This window comes from Idiotropiscis lumnitzeri, chromosome 1, assembly GCF_059441095.1.
Source record: "Idiotropiscis lumnitzeri isolate Australia: NSW breed Sydney's pygmy pipehorse chromosome 1, RoL_Ilum_1.0, whole genome shotgun sequence".
Taxonomy (NCBI): Eukaryota; Metazoa; Chordata; class Actinopteri; order Syngnathiformes; family Syngnathidae; genus Idiotropiscis; species Idiotropiscis lumnitzeri.
Window position 1 is genome coordinate 5,330,041 of NC_142391.1, and position 17,071 is coordinate 5,347,111.

The window sequence follows — 17,071 nt, forward strand, 5'->3', positions numbered from 1 at the left end:
ACGCTCGAAGTGAAGATGGTGGAATGAAGAGGAGGCAGAGGGTTTGGGCATTCACTTTTTTTCCTGTTTCTCCCTACAGTTTCCTCTTGGGAGAGAAAATGCATCCTCTATTGGTTTACGGTCTGGTGATTGACTTGGCCTTTCCAAGGCCTTCCACTCCCCCCCCCAGTGAAGTCCTATGTTGTGTGTTTTGGGTCGTTTTCTTGTTGCTTGATGAAGCGTCTCACGATTAGTTTTGATGCATTTTTCTGTAGGTTGCCAGACAAAATAGTTTTGTAGACTTAATAATTCATTTTCTGCCGCCATCATTAAACACTAGTGAGCCTGTTTCAGAAAAGCCCTGTGAGCGTGTGTTTTGGATCATAAACATAATTTTGGTCTCATCAGACCATAAAACTTTGTGGCACATCTCTGTACTTATTTGCCCAATCCAATCTGGCCTTCTGATAGTTTTTGTTGATTTTTTTTAAAGTCCAATTGTTCAATTACCAAGATGCAGAATAAATAGTCTTAGGTTTATGAAGTTGGGTTCCTATGTAGTGACGTAACCTTCCCGTGAGCAGCAGTTAATTTATTTACACTGAATATTTTGTATGATTAAAAAAATCTGAATGATATTGTTGTGTCTTTAAAGGACACGTCAGACTTCAGTTCTCGACTTTTTATTCTTACAATAACGGCTCTGTTGGCCGTAACCAATTACAACACCGGGTAACTCGCTCTGTCATTTTCAACGGATAATCGCTCGCTATCTCTCGCTCACGCACGCACGCACGCACGCCTCCCGTCCAGTGAGTCGCGCGATGCATTCACAGAAATTGGACACAACTCAGAGAAACACAAATGTCAACACACGAACAGACAACCCAATTCGTTACAATACAATGGGTGAAAACACAAAGCGTTAAGTCATTCATTACTAAAAACGTAGTTTTTATCTAGACATTATAAAGATTTATCAAATATATACATCACATTGTACCTTCCCACCCCCAACCCAGCAAAACCAAAAAGTACACCACCTGCTTTCTTCCGACAGGTGGCTGCCACCTGCAGCAGTGACGTGGCAGTCAAAATCACGTGACCCGGCAGTTAAAATAATTATCACGTGACCCGGAAGTACTGTCCGATAGGCCAAGCTGTTTAGCATGTTTGTTTGCCCCACTTAAACACGTCTTTGGGTGGAAAAAACACGCAATATTTTTTGTTGATTTTTGCAACGGAGATCATATGGAGGACATGAATCCCGGCGTGGGCTGCTTGGACGTTGACGCGTCGAGTCGCCTCGCTCGTGAAACGCCGCCTCGGCCCGGACAATAGCTCATCGAAGCTGGCTAGCTTAGCCTAGCGAGGAGGAGGCCATTAATTAAAATTACACGTCGCCGTTTTGCTGGCTGCCTGCTTAACTCGTTTTGCGAAGACTGGCGGTGATACAGTTCCGGGTGTGTCTTTAGCCCCTCCAAAAGACTCCCCCCCCCCTCTATTCTGGGGAGATTCGATTTAGCCGGAACGTTCCAAGTGCAGCCATGGAGGACTTCAGCTCCATCAGCTTGCTGTCACTTGCCATGCTGGTGGGTTGCTATGTGGCAGGGACCATTCCCTTGGCAGTCAACTTCTCAGAGGTAAGCTTTTGCTAAAGGGCCGCCCAAACGATTTCCTCCAACAGCCACTTTGACATTCTTTCATTAATAATGTACTGAACATGATACTACCATCGTTGCAGGTTAAAGAAGAAATTTAAATTAGGACTGAATGATTAATATAATTGATATTGCAATGTAGTATAATGCAGTTTTCAAATTACAAAGGCAGAAATTTGGAACGAGGAAAAAAATAACTTTCATTTCAGTCGGTTGGTAGGCTTAATTTTTTTCAATGTTTGCCTTGTTATAATCTAAATTTGAGCTGCACCAACTACAGTAATAAATTATGAAATGGATTATTTTTTGTAATATATTCAGTATCTTTTTTATGTAAATTCGTCCACCTGCTTGGAATTTCAACGTTCCAACAGCAAATATACGAGTTTTGTACTACTCCATGAAAGTTATAATTATCTTTGTGTTGATAAAAACAAAACAATCGTTTTTTCTTTCTAAACAATGATGGTCCAAAACCGGATATTGAATCACAATTGTTCCTGTCTTTGGATAAAACCCATGGAAGTTAAAATGTTAGTTTTTTTTTTTTTTATATGTATCTGAATAACTGAGAAAGAAAACATAACCGATTATTCAAGCAATAAAATAATCGTTAGTTGCAGCCCAATTCAGTTTTATGGCTTAATTATATTTGTGATTGTTAAAAAAATACTTGGGAAGGGGACCATAGAAAAAAATTGTGTATTAAATCACATTTACACGAAAGAAAATCTGTTATATTATGTATTTAAATCGTTTTTAATACCAAACTACTTATCTGTTGTTTGAGCAGCAGAGGGTAGAGCCTTAATCTCTTTAATAATTTTTTTTTGAAATGTGTCCAATCAGGAGAAGCTAAAACTGGTCACTGTGTTGGGAGCGGGACTCCTGTGCGGCACGGCCCTCGCTGTCATCATTCCCGAAGGTGTCCACGCTCTTTACGAGGAGATCCTGGAAGGTAAACAAAGTTGATACCGAATAATCTACACCAAGGGCAGGGAATTCTGGTTCCTAGAGAGTCATATCCTGCCCGTTTTATATCTCTCCCTACTCCTACACACCTGATTAAAATGATCCGGATTGTTTCAGGGTGTATTTGAATATATAGTATATTTGTTTTTATTTTGTACTATGTTAATTTTAAGGAGTTTGACGACGTTTAAATGAGATGCATTCAGTCAAACTGAATGCACACACGTTGGGGGTTAAAATGCACTTTGAATTAATGGCGCAAGCGTCTTTCACATTCTCATTGCGTGGTTTTATTTATTTATTTATATTTTACTGGTGCTACTGTTTTTTCCAAAGTGGTCTGTCATGAAAGTCAAATAATATTTGTCCAAGGCAAATATTGGCTTCATGATAATGGCATTGTTACCCGACAGGAGAAGAAAATCAACATTTTTCAGACGTTGTTTGTCTGACAGCATCAGGGGTAGATCATGCTGAATGTTTCCTAACTTTTATGCGCAGAGGGCGGGCACCACCCCCCCAGTCAGGTGGGCATTGTCGCCGAAGTGTCGGAAGCCAAGGGCGCGGCGGCGGCGGCGGCCCAGGCGCAGGCGGTGCTTGCCGCGGATGTCCACCACGAGCACAGCCACGAGCAGCTGCACGCCTGCATCGGCGTGTCGCTCGTGCTGGGCTTCGTCTTCATGCTGCTGGTCGACCAGATCGGCTCGTCGCACATGCACAGCGCTGAGGGTGAGAAGCAAGAATTATTTTTCCACAGGGGCTAATGTTACGGCAGTTGAACGCACACCACGTGTGAAAGAAAGTCCTCACAAGCATATGGAGAACTTGCAAACGCAACATACAAATTCACGTCAATTAATTCCAGAGCTTTGCAGTTCAGCTTCAGCTTTTCAAGCAGTCACACACAATTGTGAGTTGTTGTTCTTGTTATCTTACGTTTGTGTAATTACGTGTGTGTGTTTGTAACAGATTCCGAATCAGCCCGAGTGGCCTCTTCCAAAATTACCACCACACTGGGTCTAGTGGTGCATGCTGCCGGTAAGTCAACATATTGGGGGGGGGGCAAACGTTAGTGTTCAAAGTCCACATTTGATTTTTGAAATGGACAAAGGGGCAACTTCATTCGTGAATAGGTTGGAGAATTAAATGCCAATTACTTACTATTTATTGCTCTGCTCGAGAGCCGGCTGGTGGCGCCCGTGATGAGGAGAGTTTATTTTCGCAGCTCAAGCATGCAAGCGAGGTCAAAGCGCATTAATTTACTTCCGCCCATCTCAGTGGCTTTTGTTTGTACGGATAGGATCCCATTGTAACGTTGACGTCTCGCTAACGTGGCCGTTGATTGCGTCTTTTTGTGAGCCGCTAATCGTCAGCGTTTTGTCGCTTCCAGCTGACGGCGTGGCCCTCGGAGCTGCCGCTTCCACCTCTCGAACCAGCGTTCAGCTCATCGTCTTTGTCGCTATCATGCTACACAAGGTATCATTTAGGATTATCAAATTATTTATGTCAATAATATGAGTATAATATTTGGTAAACTGTCTTTCACGTTATGACACGGTTCATTTGCCTTTCGTTCAGTGTTTAGACTAACCTATATATATGATGAATGATGGAATATGTGACGGCATCTCTTCCGCAGGCCCCAGCGGCGTTTGGCTTGGTGTCCTTCCTCATGCACGCCGGGCTGGAGAGGAATCGGATCCGCAAGCATCTGCTCGTCTTTGCCCTGGCGGCGCCCGTCCTGGCCATGCTCACCTTCCTCGGGCTCAGCCAGGTACAACCCGCATGACGTTGTGAGGCTTATCTCATTGTACACGCACGAGGGCAAGATGTACCTGAAGACAAAAAAATATCGACTTGCGTGATCGCCAAACCGATGGAGAAGTTTACGGTAAAAATCACTTTGTGACCAACTGCATCAAGTCATATGTCAAATTAATGGCTATCATGAGGGCTTCTCATATGTCATTAATTTGGCTGGATGACACCAAATACTAATAAATGGCCAAAAATCGTGCTTTAAAATTTTTTTTTTTTTTTTAAATCCCTGCCATCTGCTTTCGGACTGACCCCTACAAAAAAAAATGCAGTTAATTGACAACACTGTACCCAAATATAGAATTACCTATATTGTTTAAACCATATATTTGCTACAAACTATGCTCCCAAAAAGGCATTAAATACAAACATAAATATTAACATTTAATTAAATCTACTGATGATTTGATTAAAAAAATGGCTTATTCAACTAAAAAACCCAAAATCATTTGCATTAACTCACTCACTGCCATTGACGGATAAATACGTCAAAGATCCATTTTTTTCGCTCGGCTGATTGTGAATGAGTTAATATGGCCTTAAAATCGCACTAGCAGCAAGTCAAGTCGCCTGTCAATTTTTTTTATTTTTTTGGGGACGCTAGAATACATCACTAATTGCTTTCCCTAAAATCATGTTCCACAATCCCACGTTGACTTTACAAATCAGTCATTAGTAGGCCTGCACAATATGCGGTTTGAACATCGCGATTGTGATGTGCGCATGCACAATAGTCTTCCCAAGCAGAGCTATTTGAGTCATCTGGTGAAATTTTTTCTAGTTTCAATATCTCAATGTACATCGCAGCCTCCCCCCAAATCGCAATGTCAGTTTTTTCCAATATCGTGCAGTTCTATTAAATAGTCAGCATGACAACACAATGATCGAAAAAAAAAAAAATTCCCTTCCTTATTTTCCTCATCCACAGAGCAGCAAGGAGGCGCTGTCCAACATCAACGCCACCGGCGTGGCCATGCTCTTCTCAGCCGGCACGTTTCTGTACGTGGCGACCGTGCACGTGCTGCCCGAGGTGGGCGGCGTGGCGGGCCACAGCCATGGGACGCCAGGGGGCAAAGGTCTGAGCAAGGTAGAGGTGGGCGCCCTGGTGCTGGGCTGCCTCATCCCTCTGCTGCTGTCGATCGGCCATCACCATTAGGGAGGGGGGGCACGCTGAAAACAAAAGACTCCTAAACGTGGAACTGTTATGGTCACGGCATTTTTCTTTTATATACACTGTACAGATCTCTTAGACGCAGATTTAAAGTGACGTTCAAGTGCCATAGTAGCTGGAAGTCGGCTACTTCCTGCTTCTGGGACTCGTGTACATTTTGTTCCTTTAAGAGGAATTTATCGATTAACAAGGTGTCTTTGGTTCACTTCGCCAATTTAAGGGATATTCCGTAGCCCGGATTACGATTCACCACACTTCTATTTCTGGACTCTGGCTAAATTCAATTTAATCTATAAGAAATGTTCCAATTGGGACTGAGGAACTTGAGAAACAATAAAGGCGGTGTTGTGCGTGCGTGCGTGTGTGTGTGTGTATATATATACATATATATATATATATATATATATATATATATATATATATATATATATATATATATATACCACAGTGAGTCTGCGTCATGTTTGATGGTGAAATGTGGGTTGTAAAGCGACATGTTTTCTGACAAAATGAAATGTCTTTCTTTTTTTAAACTGGTGCAAAAAGAAAATTGTCACGCCTCTTTACTTAATTGGCTCACCATGTCCAAATCCTTCCCCCCCCCCACCATCACTTCCTTCTTCTCTGGTGATGTTATGTGCCGAAAGAGGTATCGTGAAAAGTGTTCAGATGGGATCACGTGTTGGGGGGAAAAGCAGCTTTAGTGGAGTGTGAGTGTGTCGGGATGAATAAATCCACGAGGGGGAGGATTTGAGTTGTCACTTTCAGATTTGCTGTTAAATGTGTCATTAAAACGTACGCCCTCGCTTGTGGAAAACCACTTTTCAGGCATGTTTATGAACCATTAACATAGCAAAGTTAAAAGAGAGCGAGACATTTTCAACAGTTGAGAAATACATGAAAGGCTGCAGGTGGACACAGGTTTGGATTTTTTTTGTACGTTACCTAACGCCATCCATTGGACGAGCATTCATCGTGCGCCGCTGGCTGAGCGGAGCAAACATCAATTTGTAAGAATTAATTTTCAGACGAATAAAGTGAAATTAAGAATCACTGAATTTCCTGACACACGTAATGACCCTCGGTTCTGATCCATGTTCTCGTATGTTTCAACTTGCAATCTTTTGACCCAGGTTCAATCCCATCGCCTCTGTTCTGATTCTGACGCCGGAAGTTCTGGCCCATATTTTTGCATTTTCTTGAATAGGTTCTGGCGCATGATCGACAACACCCGGTAAGTTCCGACACATGTTCTTAAAGGGGAAGACAACCCCAAAAATTCTCTGCAATAAAATGTTCTATGGGCCATGTTTGGGCGACTCACCAGTTTTGTGAAGCTGAGCTGTGATTGGTCATTACCTGAGTGACTGTGATGTCCTTGTCAGTCAACAGAAGCAAAAAAAAAATGGCCGCCCCCTGAGAGGGCTAGAAACGTGCATTTTACTAGTTCCCTCGTATTCCGCAGACGCAAAATGAAACAGAATGATGTGCTTCGACTAGTGAAGGTGCATAGAACATTTTATTTCAAATATTTTTGGGAGGTTCACTTTCATGTATTCTGATGTATGTGCAAACAGGATCTGACATGTTTTAATGGGTTATTATTGCCAGACCAGCTGTTATTAGAGCTTTTAAATGGACAAAATTCAGCCCATTTAAATTTTTCTTTTTTTTGCGCTTTACCGTGTAAAAACACAAGAACAATTTAAAGAGATTCAGCCCCCCCCCCCAACCACCAGCAGAAAATCTATTTTGACAGATTTTCCTTTGTGATGTTCATAAGGACTAAGTATCATAAATTGGTCAAATGTTCTGGCTATAGTTCATTTATTGTAAATGTTAAGGAGCCCCAAAAAAAATTATTAATCATCCCTTTAATCAGTTCTCAGAATTTTATTCTGCTAAATACCGTAATCGGTATCGGTCAGGTCCTAATTATTATCCAGAAACTTGTTCTGACCAAGTTTATGATGATTAACAAAAATAAAACTAAAATTGAATACATATTTTTGTGAACAAAATAAAAATACAAAGCAACAGGAACTGCAACTTGCCTTTTGAAAACTAAAGCGAAAATTAATTTAGTTTTCATCTTTTGTTTCGTGGTTTACAAGCAACCATTTGAGAATTGTAGTGAAATACTCAATATTCGAATAATATAATACTTTTTGTCTGCAATGCACTCAAAAATACTTTTATTTTAAAAAATGAATTAAAACAAAACTAAGAAAATAAAACATTTAAAAAAAAGATATATATATATAGGTGCTTGCCTGAGTTTTGATGTCGTCTGCCACATGTTGTATTATGTTTATATCATGTTTTCATATATTCGAATGCCTCTTTCTGGCTTCCGTTTGACATGTTCTGCTCCAGGTTTTCACGTGTTCTACCACGCCATAATATCTTGTTCTGACAAATGTTCTGGCCTCTATGTTTTGGTACGACACATTCTGACCCCTGTTCTGTTCTGGCCAGTGTTCCACCCGCCCAAATATGTTCTGGCCCAGGCGTTCGTATCCTTAGTCTGCCGAGTTCTGCTGACCAACGTTCTGGTCCAATAGAACACATGTTGTGGTCCACGTTGTGAGCATTAATCTGACTGCATGTGTTTAGCCTCAGCGCAGTTATAATGCTGCTCTTAAACGGCTCCTATGCAGTAATCTGAAGCGCGGCTTTTACTGGCTGGAGCGCAATTGACTTTCCAGCATCCTCGCTCATCACCCCCCCCCCCCCCTCTACCCGCCTCCAGTGATGAGCGTATTGGCATTTGCATCCTTTCCGCCTCACTGACTTATTGAGGATTTTATTTTTTGGGGGGGGGGTGAGCATCCTCGTGTGCAGCGGGTTAATTGTTATCGATCGTTTTCGCTTTCAAATGGACTCACGTATGTGATTCAGTTTCCAGCGCCTCCCTCTTTCGCCTCCTCCTCCTCCTCCTCCTCGTCCTCATCTTTAGGCGGGCGGGATGTTCCCGTCCTCGTCCAGAAGCTCGGCGTTCTCGCCCTGGTCGTCCATGGAGCAGTCGGACTCAGAAGCGTTGGACATCAGCGCCAAGGTGCAGCTGCACGGCGTCTTGTGGAAAAGACCCTTCGGACGGCCCTCGGCCAAGTGGTCCCGCAGGTCAGAACTTTTCACAACTCGTACGGACACTGTTTATTCTCGTGCTTGTATACGTTAAGAGATTCAAAATATTAGAAAGCACTCTCCTTGTGTGTTTTTTTTAAAAATTTGATATCAATTATGAAAGACATCTAGTGCAACAAATAGTCAGTGGTTGTGTCATAATTGTCAGAATTGTGAGAGTGTTGACTGATGTAAACAAGCATCCCGATGACGTAACCGTTAAGGCGTCACAGTTGAGTCAATTTGCCGCGTGCTCTTTGCGATCGTTTGTGCGGGTGGTGAAGGTCGCGGTATTTATTTATTGCGTTTGTCAATTTGTGTTATGCAGCACTTGCACTTGAAGAGGGTTACAGCGGTAATATGGAAGAACAAAAAAAAAAAATAAGATATCACAGGAGTACAACAAAACTATGATTTGAAAAATATATAGATAAGGAAGTCAATATTACCAGATTTTTTTTTATTGGGGTGGGGGTTGTATTAAGAAATTAAATTAGTTTTGCCCCGCCTCCCCAAACATTCATATTCCCACGTTAGTCATATGTTTTCTTCTTTAGAATTTAACAGATCACTTTTTAACGCGAAATCACATGGGAAGAAGTCATAACATTGCGATTTCTTATAGAAGGGAATTGATTATTTCGAGAAGTATGATGAACTCATCTCGTTAGCTCTGCGGTTCAACCAATGTGGACTTTTAAGAAAGTTTTACATCATGTTTTTTTTTTTTTTAAATCATGTTTTCTTCACATTTCTGTCTTCTCTGTCTTTTTATATACTATGACTAATTTTCACTCCATATCCAGCACTTTGCATGTGGCAGTGGTTGTTTTTAAAGTGCCCTATGAATCAAATCAAGTCTGAGTGACACTTGCTCTGTCTTGCAAAGATTCTTCGTGATCAAAGACAGCTTTTTGCTCTACTACGCTGAGAGTGAGAAGAGAAGCTTTGAGAGCAGCCGGATTTTCAACATCCACCCCAAGGTCAACCAACTTCGGTCACCTCGAGGCCTCCCCCAAGGCGATCTGCGCACTTATTTTGTCCGTTTGTTGTATCAGGGAGTGATTCCACTGGGAGGATGCGTGGTGTCGGCCACGGAGGACATGGGCATGCCCTTTGGCCTCGTTATCAGCCTGGAAGACTTCTCGGTGAGCACTTTTATCTTATGATGAAAAATCCCAAACTATTATAACGCTGCAATATAATATAATATAATAATTTTGCAAGATATCCTCCTGAATGATGTCAAGGAGGAGAGTATAACATTGTCGCGCTAACCAGGGCACCATCGTGGTGGCTGCTGAGTCTGAGGAGGAGCAAATGCATTGGATGGAGATGCTGCAGGAGTCGGGCAAAGTGTAAGACACTCCATTACGTTAATTATTGTGCCTTTAAGATGCGATCTTAATTTATTCCGCGACCTCTCCTGTAACTGAAAACATTCGTTTCGTAAAAGAAAGTCTTTCCCCATTGAAATGAATGGAAATACCAATAATTTGTTCTTGATTTTTTTTTTCTGGATTAATAATGAATCCAAAAATAATTTTAAAGTGAATGGAAAGATGTAAACACTTTTTGCTGCGTTTTATTTGCTCGAATTGAATGGGCTTTGTGCTATGCACTTTGGCCACATGGGGGCAGTCTAATACCGCCATGTGGATACGAAGGGAGACGACAATTTAGTATTAGCGGTTCTTCATTGAGGATGAAGACTACGCGTGACCCGGCAGAGCAAAATGAGTCACTGTGACACTTATTTCTGAAATTAGGTTTTGGCATAATCAAAAAGAGAATGATTTTAGCTTTCCAATGAGCCAATCAACCATTATGATATGCTACTCATTACATAATTGTTTGCTCATTACAATATGATAACAGATATGAATAGGTAGGGATGAAACCGTCTCTATTGATCTACGTGCCTGTTAATTTCGCTGCTCAAATGAACGCAGAAGAGAATATTTTGTGGTCATGAACTTCAACATAGCAACAGTTGCTATGCTAGAGTTCACAGGGGTTGTTTATGAAAAATTCTACAGATTCCCGGCTTCATATTAGCTGATAATAATGTTGAATTATAAAATGAGTACGACATAAGTAAAAGGGAATTGTACGCTTTGCTGCATTTGGATGTTATCTATGACAATGCCACGGAAATTAGTTCTTTGTTGAGTGCCTGTCACAAAATCAGATTTTTGAGCATGAAAATGAAACTTTCAATTGATGAATGACGTAAAAATTTGCCGCGTTACATATTATCAATCTACATGTGTCGCTCCAGCGAGGAGAACTTAAGATCAAGTTGCGCAGTTGTTTTATCTCTTTTTCTCCCCAGTTTAGTTTAGTTTTAAACTTCAACTGAAAATGGCAAGAGTGCGCATTATCTTATATTTCAGATATTTGAAGGTGTTTTTTTTCGTCCACAGCACGTGGAAAAACGCTCAACTGGGGGAGGCCATGATCGAAAGTCTGGAGGCTCAGGGGCTTCAGCTGGCCAAAGAGAAGCAGGAGTACTTAGGTCATTTGTGCTCGTGAATGTGTGGGAAAGTCTTTTCGAAGCATGTTGCCATCCAGTGTGTTCCTCCTGCAGATAAGCTGATGGAGGAGACGGAGGAGCTCACTCACCAGCGAGCACAGAGAGAAGTCAGACTTTTGTTTTTAATGATTTCTCTTTTGTTCCACCATGTTTATGTTGGTGTGAATCTGTGTGTGTGTGTGTGTGTGTGTGTTTAATGACAGGAGCTGGAACGTCTTAATCAGGTTTTGGAGGAGGAGAAGATGAAGTACGAGGAAGTGGTTATGGAGCTGAAGGCCGAGCAGGAGCAAATTAAACTGTAATGAAGCAACACTGATAGATTTTTAAAGAACCTGTAAATTGAAGCAGATTTATTTCTTAAGACATTATGCAGTGTCTCCTACACGGTATTTGCGGGGGATAAGGACCGGGCTGGCCCACAAATAGTGAAAATCTGCGTATAACTGATTGACCAAAAAAAGAGGAAAAGAAAATCTCCCAAAAGTGTTTTCCACTAATAATGTAGGTGGACACAATAAATAAATAACACCAAGATAAATCTTTTCAGAACTTTGTCCACAATGAATTTGAACATAACTTTTACAACTCGGTGGGAAAAAAAACTGAAATATTTTAGAAAGGATAAGTGAAACAACGAAGATAATATGGTTGCATAAGTGCGTACACCCTCTTATAACTGAGGATGTGGCTACAGTGCATTCTTGTATCACATTCAGATTCATGTTAAATAGGAATCAGCAGGTCATAAGAGTTGGGAATTTCTCTTTATAGTTAGATTTTATTTTGTGCATTTTTTTTTTATTTGGTTAGTTCCAATTAGTTTTTAGAGCATGGTTGTTAGATATTAGTTTTCTTAGTTTTAGTATTAGTTTTATTTTCCTCAATTTATGGAGTATTTGTCAAGTGCAAGATATAAAGTATTGTGCAGTAAAGTAAACTACAATTCTCAAAAAACTGTTTGACTATCCTTCTACAGCAGGTGTAGGCAAACTACGGCCTGGGGGTCACATGCGGCCCGTTAAATGTTTTAATCCGGCCCGTCAAACTTGAAAAAAATTAAATGAATAAACCTAGTTAATGTTTTATTTTCTAAATACTATAGTTTTTCAAAGACATATATAATGTTGTCACGCTTTTGTTCACTTTCATTTAAATTAAATGTATTTTTTTTTCTCCGATGAGGTGAGGTTACCAAAACACTCCATTCCATCTGCTCCTCTGTCAAATTTTAGAACCCATTGTGGCCCACCAATCAAAAAGTTTGCCCACCCCTGTTCTACAGTGTGGACGTACAGCAATACCGAAATAAATACAGTTAAAATGAATACTTACTTGCGTTACTTTCCTTTTTTTTTTTTTTTTTGCATTTAAAAAAAAAAGTTTTTATTTAATTTTATTAACTAATTTAGTTTTTCGATTTAATTTTATTCTGTTCGTTTTTGTTAACTGTAATAACCTTGGTCAGCGCACACTCTGATCAACTCCAGCGAACGTTCAGACGTTCAAGGCGGCTTTTCGGCATAGTTCACTTCTATTTCTTCTTGTGTTGATGTATCAGGACAAAAATGGTCATTTGCTTTTGGTGCCGACAGGGACCTGGACGGCACAACTCAATCTCTGCGAGGTGTGGAGAGTGAGAAGGAAGAGCTGAGCGGCCTGACAGTCATGCTGCAGAAGTCCATCGAGGTACGTGACAACTGTATTGACAACACCGACGTAACGCGTTACCCAACAACTCCGCCGTGACATCGTTGCCGTTCAGGATCAATGAGAACAGTGAGAAAGTGTTCCCAACCTTTTCGAGTGTTTTGGCAGCAACTCTCCCTGGAGAAGCAGAGGACTCTGGAGCTTCTGGAGGCTAAGGAGGAAGAGGAGGAGGTGGTGGAGGAGGAGAAAGCGGACAATGAGGAGGAGGTGGTGGTGGAGAACAGGAAGGAGCTGGGAAACCTGGACCTCCTGCAGGATCTGCACCACATCGAGGAGCAAATGAAGCTGCTGCTGAAGGAGAAGGAGCAGGCGGATGAGAAGTAAGAATGATTGTTCATTGATTTTTATTTTTGGTTTTATGAGATTGCTTTTTTTTTTTTAATAAGTTGATGCTAAATAATGACACTTTAACATTATTTGCATCAAGTAAATATTTCATAACTGATCGTAGAATTGTAAATCCGCTTCAATTATGATTTGGTGAAAATAAATCATTTTATTTATTGCATTCATTTAGCTGAGCACCCCCAAAAGGTATTAAATTTGATTCATTCTTCTCAATTAATTGAATTGAGTGAATTGATTTCTTTGAAATAATAAAATAATTAAAATGTTTTACATATCTAGACCTCTGGTGGGAAAAAAATGAAAAAGGCCAAAGCAAAGTGATCAGATTTGGCTATTTATGGGTTTGTTGGCTGTAGTTTCTTTAATTTTACCTTTGTTTTGGGATTTTAAACTTCATCTTGCCTATCTGTCAGTTCTAACAATCACACGTGATCCTTGAATAAAAACGTTCACCCGCACCTGCTACAACACAAACTGCTAATGCTAATGCTAATGCTAATGGAAAAAAACGACATTGATCGCTCCACAAGCGCAAGCGTTGACTGTCAGCTTCCAGGCTGGTTTGTATCGACTGGGAAACGCTGATCGTGTGTTGTTGTTTTTGTTGTTACTTGTTTTGAAAGTTTTTAGAGGGGCCAGTAATCAGAACTTGTACTCCACCTTTACTTTAGGCTCCTCTTCCGTACAGCCCATAAATATAACATTGTAGGTGTGTCATCGGGTTAATTAAAATGTGACTGAAATAGGACTGTCATTTTTTTGTAATTTACCATCATGGTGGGCCAGTGTTTTCATTTCACGATCCGATCTCGTGTTATCGCTGTTTTTCCAGACTGCGTGAGAACCAGCAGCGGGCAGAAGTCCTGCAGCAGGAGCGGGAGTTTTACTCCTCGCAAGCCAATACGCTGCAGCAGTCGCTCTCGCAGCTCACCGCAGACAAGCAGCAAACTGAGGCCGAGCTGCAGGTGACGCGCACGCACGCACGCACGCGCACGCACACAGTACTACAGTCACGTGTTACGGCTTTAAATTGTAAGGTCTTTCAAGTCACTCCATTGTAACTCTTCGCCCGCGCTCTCTCTCTCTCTCTCTCTCTCTCTCTCTCTCTCTCTCTCTCTCTCTCTCTCTCTCTCTCTCTCTCTCTCTCTCTCTCTCTCTCTCTCTCTCTCTCTCCCCCTCCCAGACAACTGTCAAAATACAATAGATGCCCTAAGAACCTGAAAACTTGATCACAAATCACATTCGCTATTTTACTATTAAGTAACGAGCTTGAAGTTACCTGATGTTGCAACTTTGCCTGCCGCCATCTTGTGGCAGAATGCAGAAAAACTTCCAAGTTCGGTTACTTTTAATGCCTGGCACTTTAGCGCTAAATTTGTAGATAAAAAAAATAATTGAAGGTGATTTTTCTTTTTTTTGCTGTTTGCAGGTATTGCCTTAACTTTATTGTTCTTTATGATTTCTTCACCTTTGCCCTTTCAGGCAGAGATGGAGTCCCGTATGGAGCTCGAGAAAAGACTGAAGCAGGCCGAGGAGGCCCTGCAAGACCTGGAGAAAGGCCTGGACTCTCTGGATCGCAGCAGCGAGCGAGACCAGAGGATGAGGGGTGACGTTACTCAGCTGAGGCGTGAGTTGATCTCTCCCACTTTGGCGCAGTGTTTTATCAACATCTTCTTGACGCTGTCGCCGTGTCCGTCAGGCTTCTTTGAGGAGTGCATCTGCGCCGCCGAGATTGAAGCCAAGCTGCCGGCCATCATGAAAAACGCTGTCTACCTACACAAGGCGGCGGCGCGCAGGATCAAGAGCTGCCGCGTCCAGAGGAGGGCCTCGAGACGACACTGGTGTAAGTCTTGCACTCACCATTGAGTCCTGCATCAGATGATAAATTTGGTACACTGGAGGTGCGTCAGCCATTATAAATGGTGCGCTGGAGCTGCATTGTTACATTAAATATGAAACTGGTACATCAGAGGTTCTCCAGATGTGATATATGTAAATATGGTGATTTCCAGGTGTGTCAGATGCAAATTAGACATTAAAAATGCAAATGTCGTAGACTGGAGATGTGTCACTGTCAGACGTTAAAGTTTTCACACTGAGGTGCGTCAGCTGTTGAATTTGGTTTATTACTTTCTGTACACTGGAGGTGTGTCGACGATTAACTTTGGGACGTTGAAGGTATGTAAATATGGTACATTGGAAATGTGTTAGATGTTAAATTTGGCACATAGGATGTCCGTCGGCTGTGAAATTTTGTACAGAAATTAGGGGCTCTAACAAGCCTCCGTGCAGGTTTACACAGTGCGGTGTGTCAGATTTGCGGCCGTCACGAGAATACAGGCGTAAATATGGTTCGCTCAAGATGTGTCGGATATGAACTCATTCGCTGCCATTGACGGTTATAGAAGTCAAAAAGTTCATTTGATTTTTGAGTTAAATTCGTCACACTCAATGCGCGTCAGACATTAAACATGCATTATAAATATCACGAACTAGAGTTGTGTCAGCTATTAAATGTAGCCCATTGGCGCTGCGTCGGCCTCGTAAACATGGTAAACTAAAGGTGCGTCATGAATGTGGTACACTGGAGGTGCGCCGATGTCACCACAGTATTCCCTTTTCCCCAGTGAAACACTCCAAATCATTTGCCACGGCGAGCCTGGACGGCGGCGTGGGCAGCAGCATGGAGGAGCTGAGGGAAACGGCGCGCCGCCTCACCTCCGACAGCAACTTCCGGGAGAGCGTCTACCAGATCATAGCGCGCAAGGACGCCGCCACCAGCTTCGACCAAGACTGACGGACGCACGGACAACTTCCAACCCCAAGGAGGTAGACGTGACCGTGTTTAAGACGTCAGGGAGAACACATCTGTGAGCTCAGAAGGAAAACAACAAACATGGCCGACATTAATATTAGCGATACATTGTTGTGGATTATTTTATTAGCGACTCTATTCAAGTAGAACATGGAGGTGTTAGGGGCCTTGGACAGTTATAAAAACCTTTCCGTCCGACAAGAGTTTCACCGATTGACACGAATTGTCTCATCATAAGATTCACGAAAAAGTCTCAAGAACGCTTTTCCCTTAAATTAAACAGGAAGTCGGCCATTTTGTTTTGAATCAGGCATTTTGGGTGAGTTCCAGGGCTCATATTTGGGAATTTTGCCCAAAATGAGCCCGAATTGAAAAGAGTTGTTCAGCAAAGACGGATAATGCTTAATTGGCTAAAAGCTATTTTGTCTACGATACCTGATGTGGTTGTAACATGGGATAACATTTTGATCGTCATTTCAATGATTAATCTAAATAAATTGAAATTCATGCAAAAAGTGATTTTAATAATCTCCTTTGCCCGCTGGTGACAAAAAAAAACTTAATTTATGGTCTGTACATGGTATTGCATTATCTACTGAGCCAACCAGTCGCCACCAATATTTTCTAAGAATGTTCCACGATATTGACTTCAACTTCAGTACACAACAAAACTGTCAAAAATGGCGACCAGCTTGAGCTCTTCAGCCCCCCTGAAGCTGATGTTTAACCCAACGAAATATGAATTTAATTTGCGGCTTTGTGTCACCATAGTAACGTAACACCACATGCTACTGTAATTTCTCGTGTATAACGTCCCGTCATATAATATGTCCCACCAAAATCACCCATAAAATTCCATGTTTTCTATGTAGAACACGGTCCCCTCAGTGAATAATATGAATGAAAAAAGATTAAAAACGAACCAATAAAGTGTAAAG

At 41.6% G+C, this 17,071-nt stretch overlaps 2 protein-coding genes across 2 annotated transcripts; both read left to right on the top strand.

Annotated features, from left to right (window-relative positions):
* The first annotated feature begins 1,101 nt into the window (after positions 1-1,101).
* slc39a9 (solute carrier family 39 member 9) lies at positions 1,102-5,983 on the top strand. Its single transcript, XM_088312512.1, has 7 exons — positions 1,102-1,622; positions 2,490-2,598; positions 3,114-3,341; positions 3,582-3,650; positions 4,003-4,088; positions 4,252-4,386; positions 5,359-5,983. Exons 1-7 carry the CDS (start codon positions 1,527-1,529, stop codon positions 5,584-5,586), a joined length of 951 nt encoding a protein of 316 aa, XP_088168638.1. The 5' UTR covers positions 1,102-1,526; the 3' UTR covers positions 5,587-5,983.
* A 2,393-nt stretch (positions 5,984-8,376) lies between these two features.
* Positions 8,377-17,071, top strand: plekhd1 (pleckstrin homology and coiled-coil domain containing D1). The gene is made up of 13 exons (XM_088312527.1): positions 8,377-8,724; positions 9,617-9,710; positions 9,786-9,875; positions 10,009-10,085; positions 11,154-11,245; positions 11,318-11,370; positions 11,467-11,561; positions 12,856-12,949; positions 13,079-13,290; positions 14,151-14,283; positions 14,801-14,945; positions 15,018-15,161; positions 15,946-17,071. The coding sequence occupies exons 1-13, from the start codon at positions 8,570-8,572 to the stop codon at positions 16,113-16,115; spliced, it is 1,554 nt and encodes a 517-aa protein (XP_088168653.1). The 5' UTR covers positions 8,377-8,569; the 3' UTR covers positions 16,116-17,071.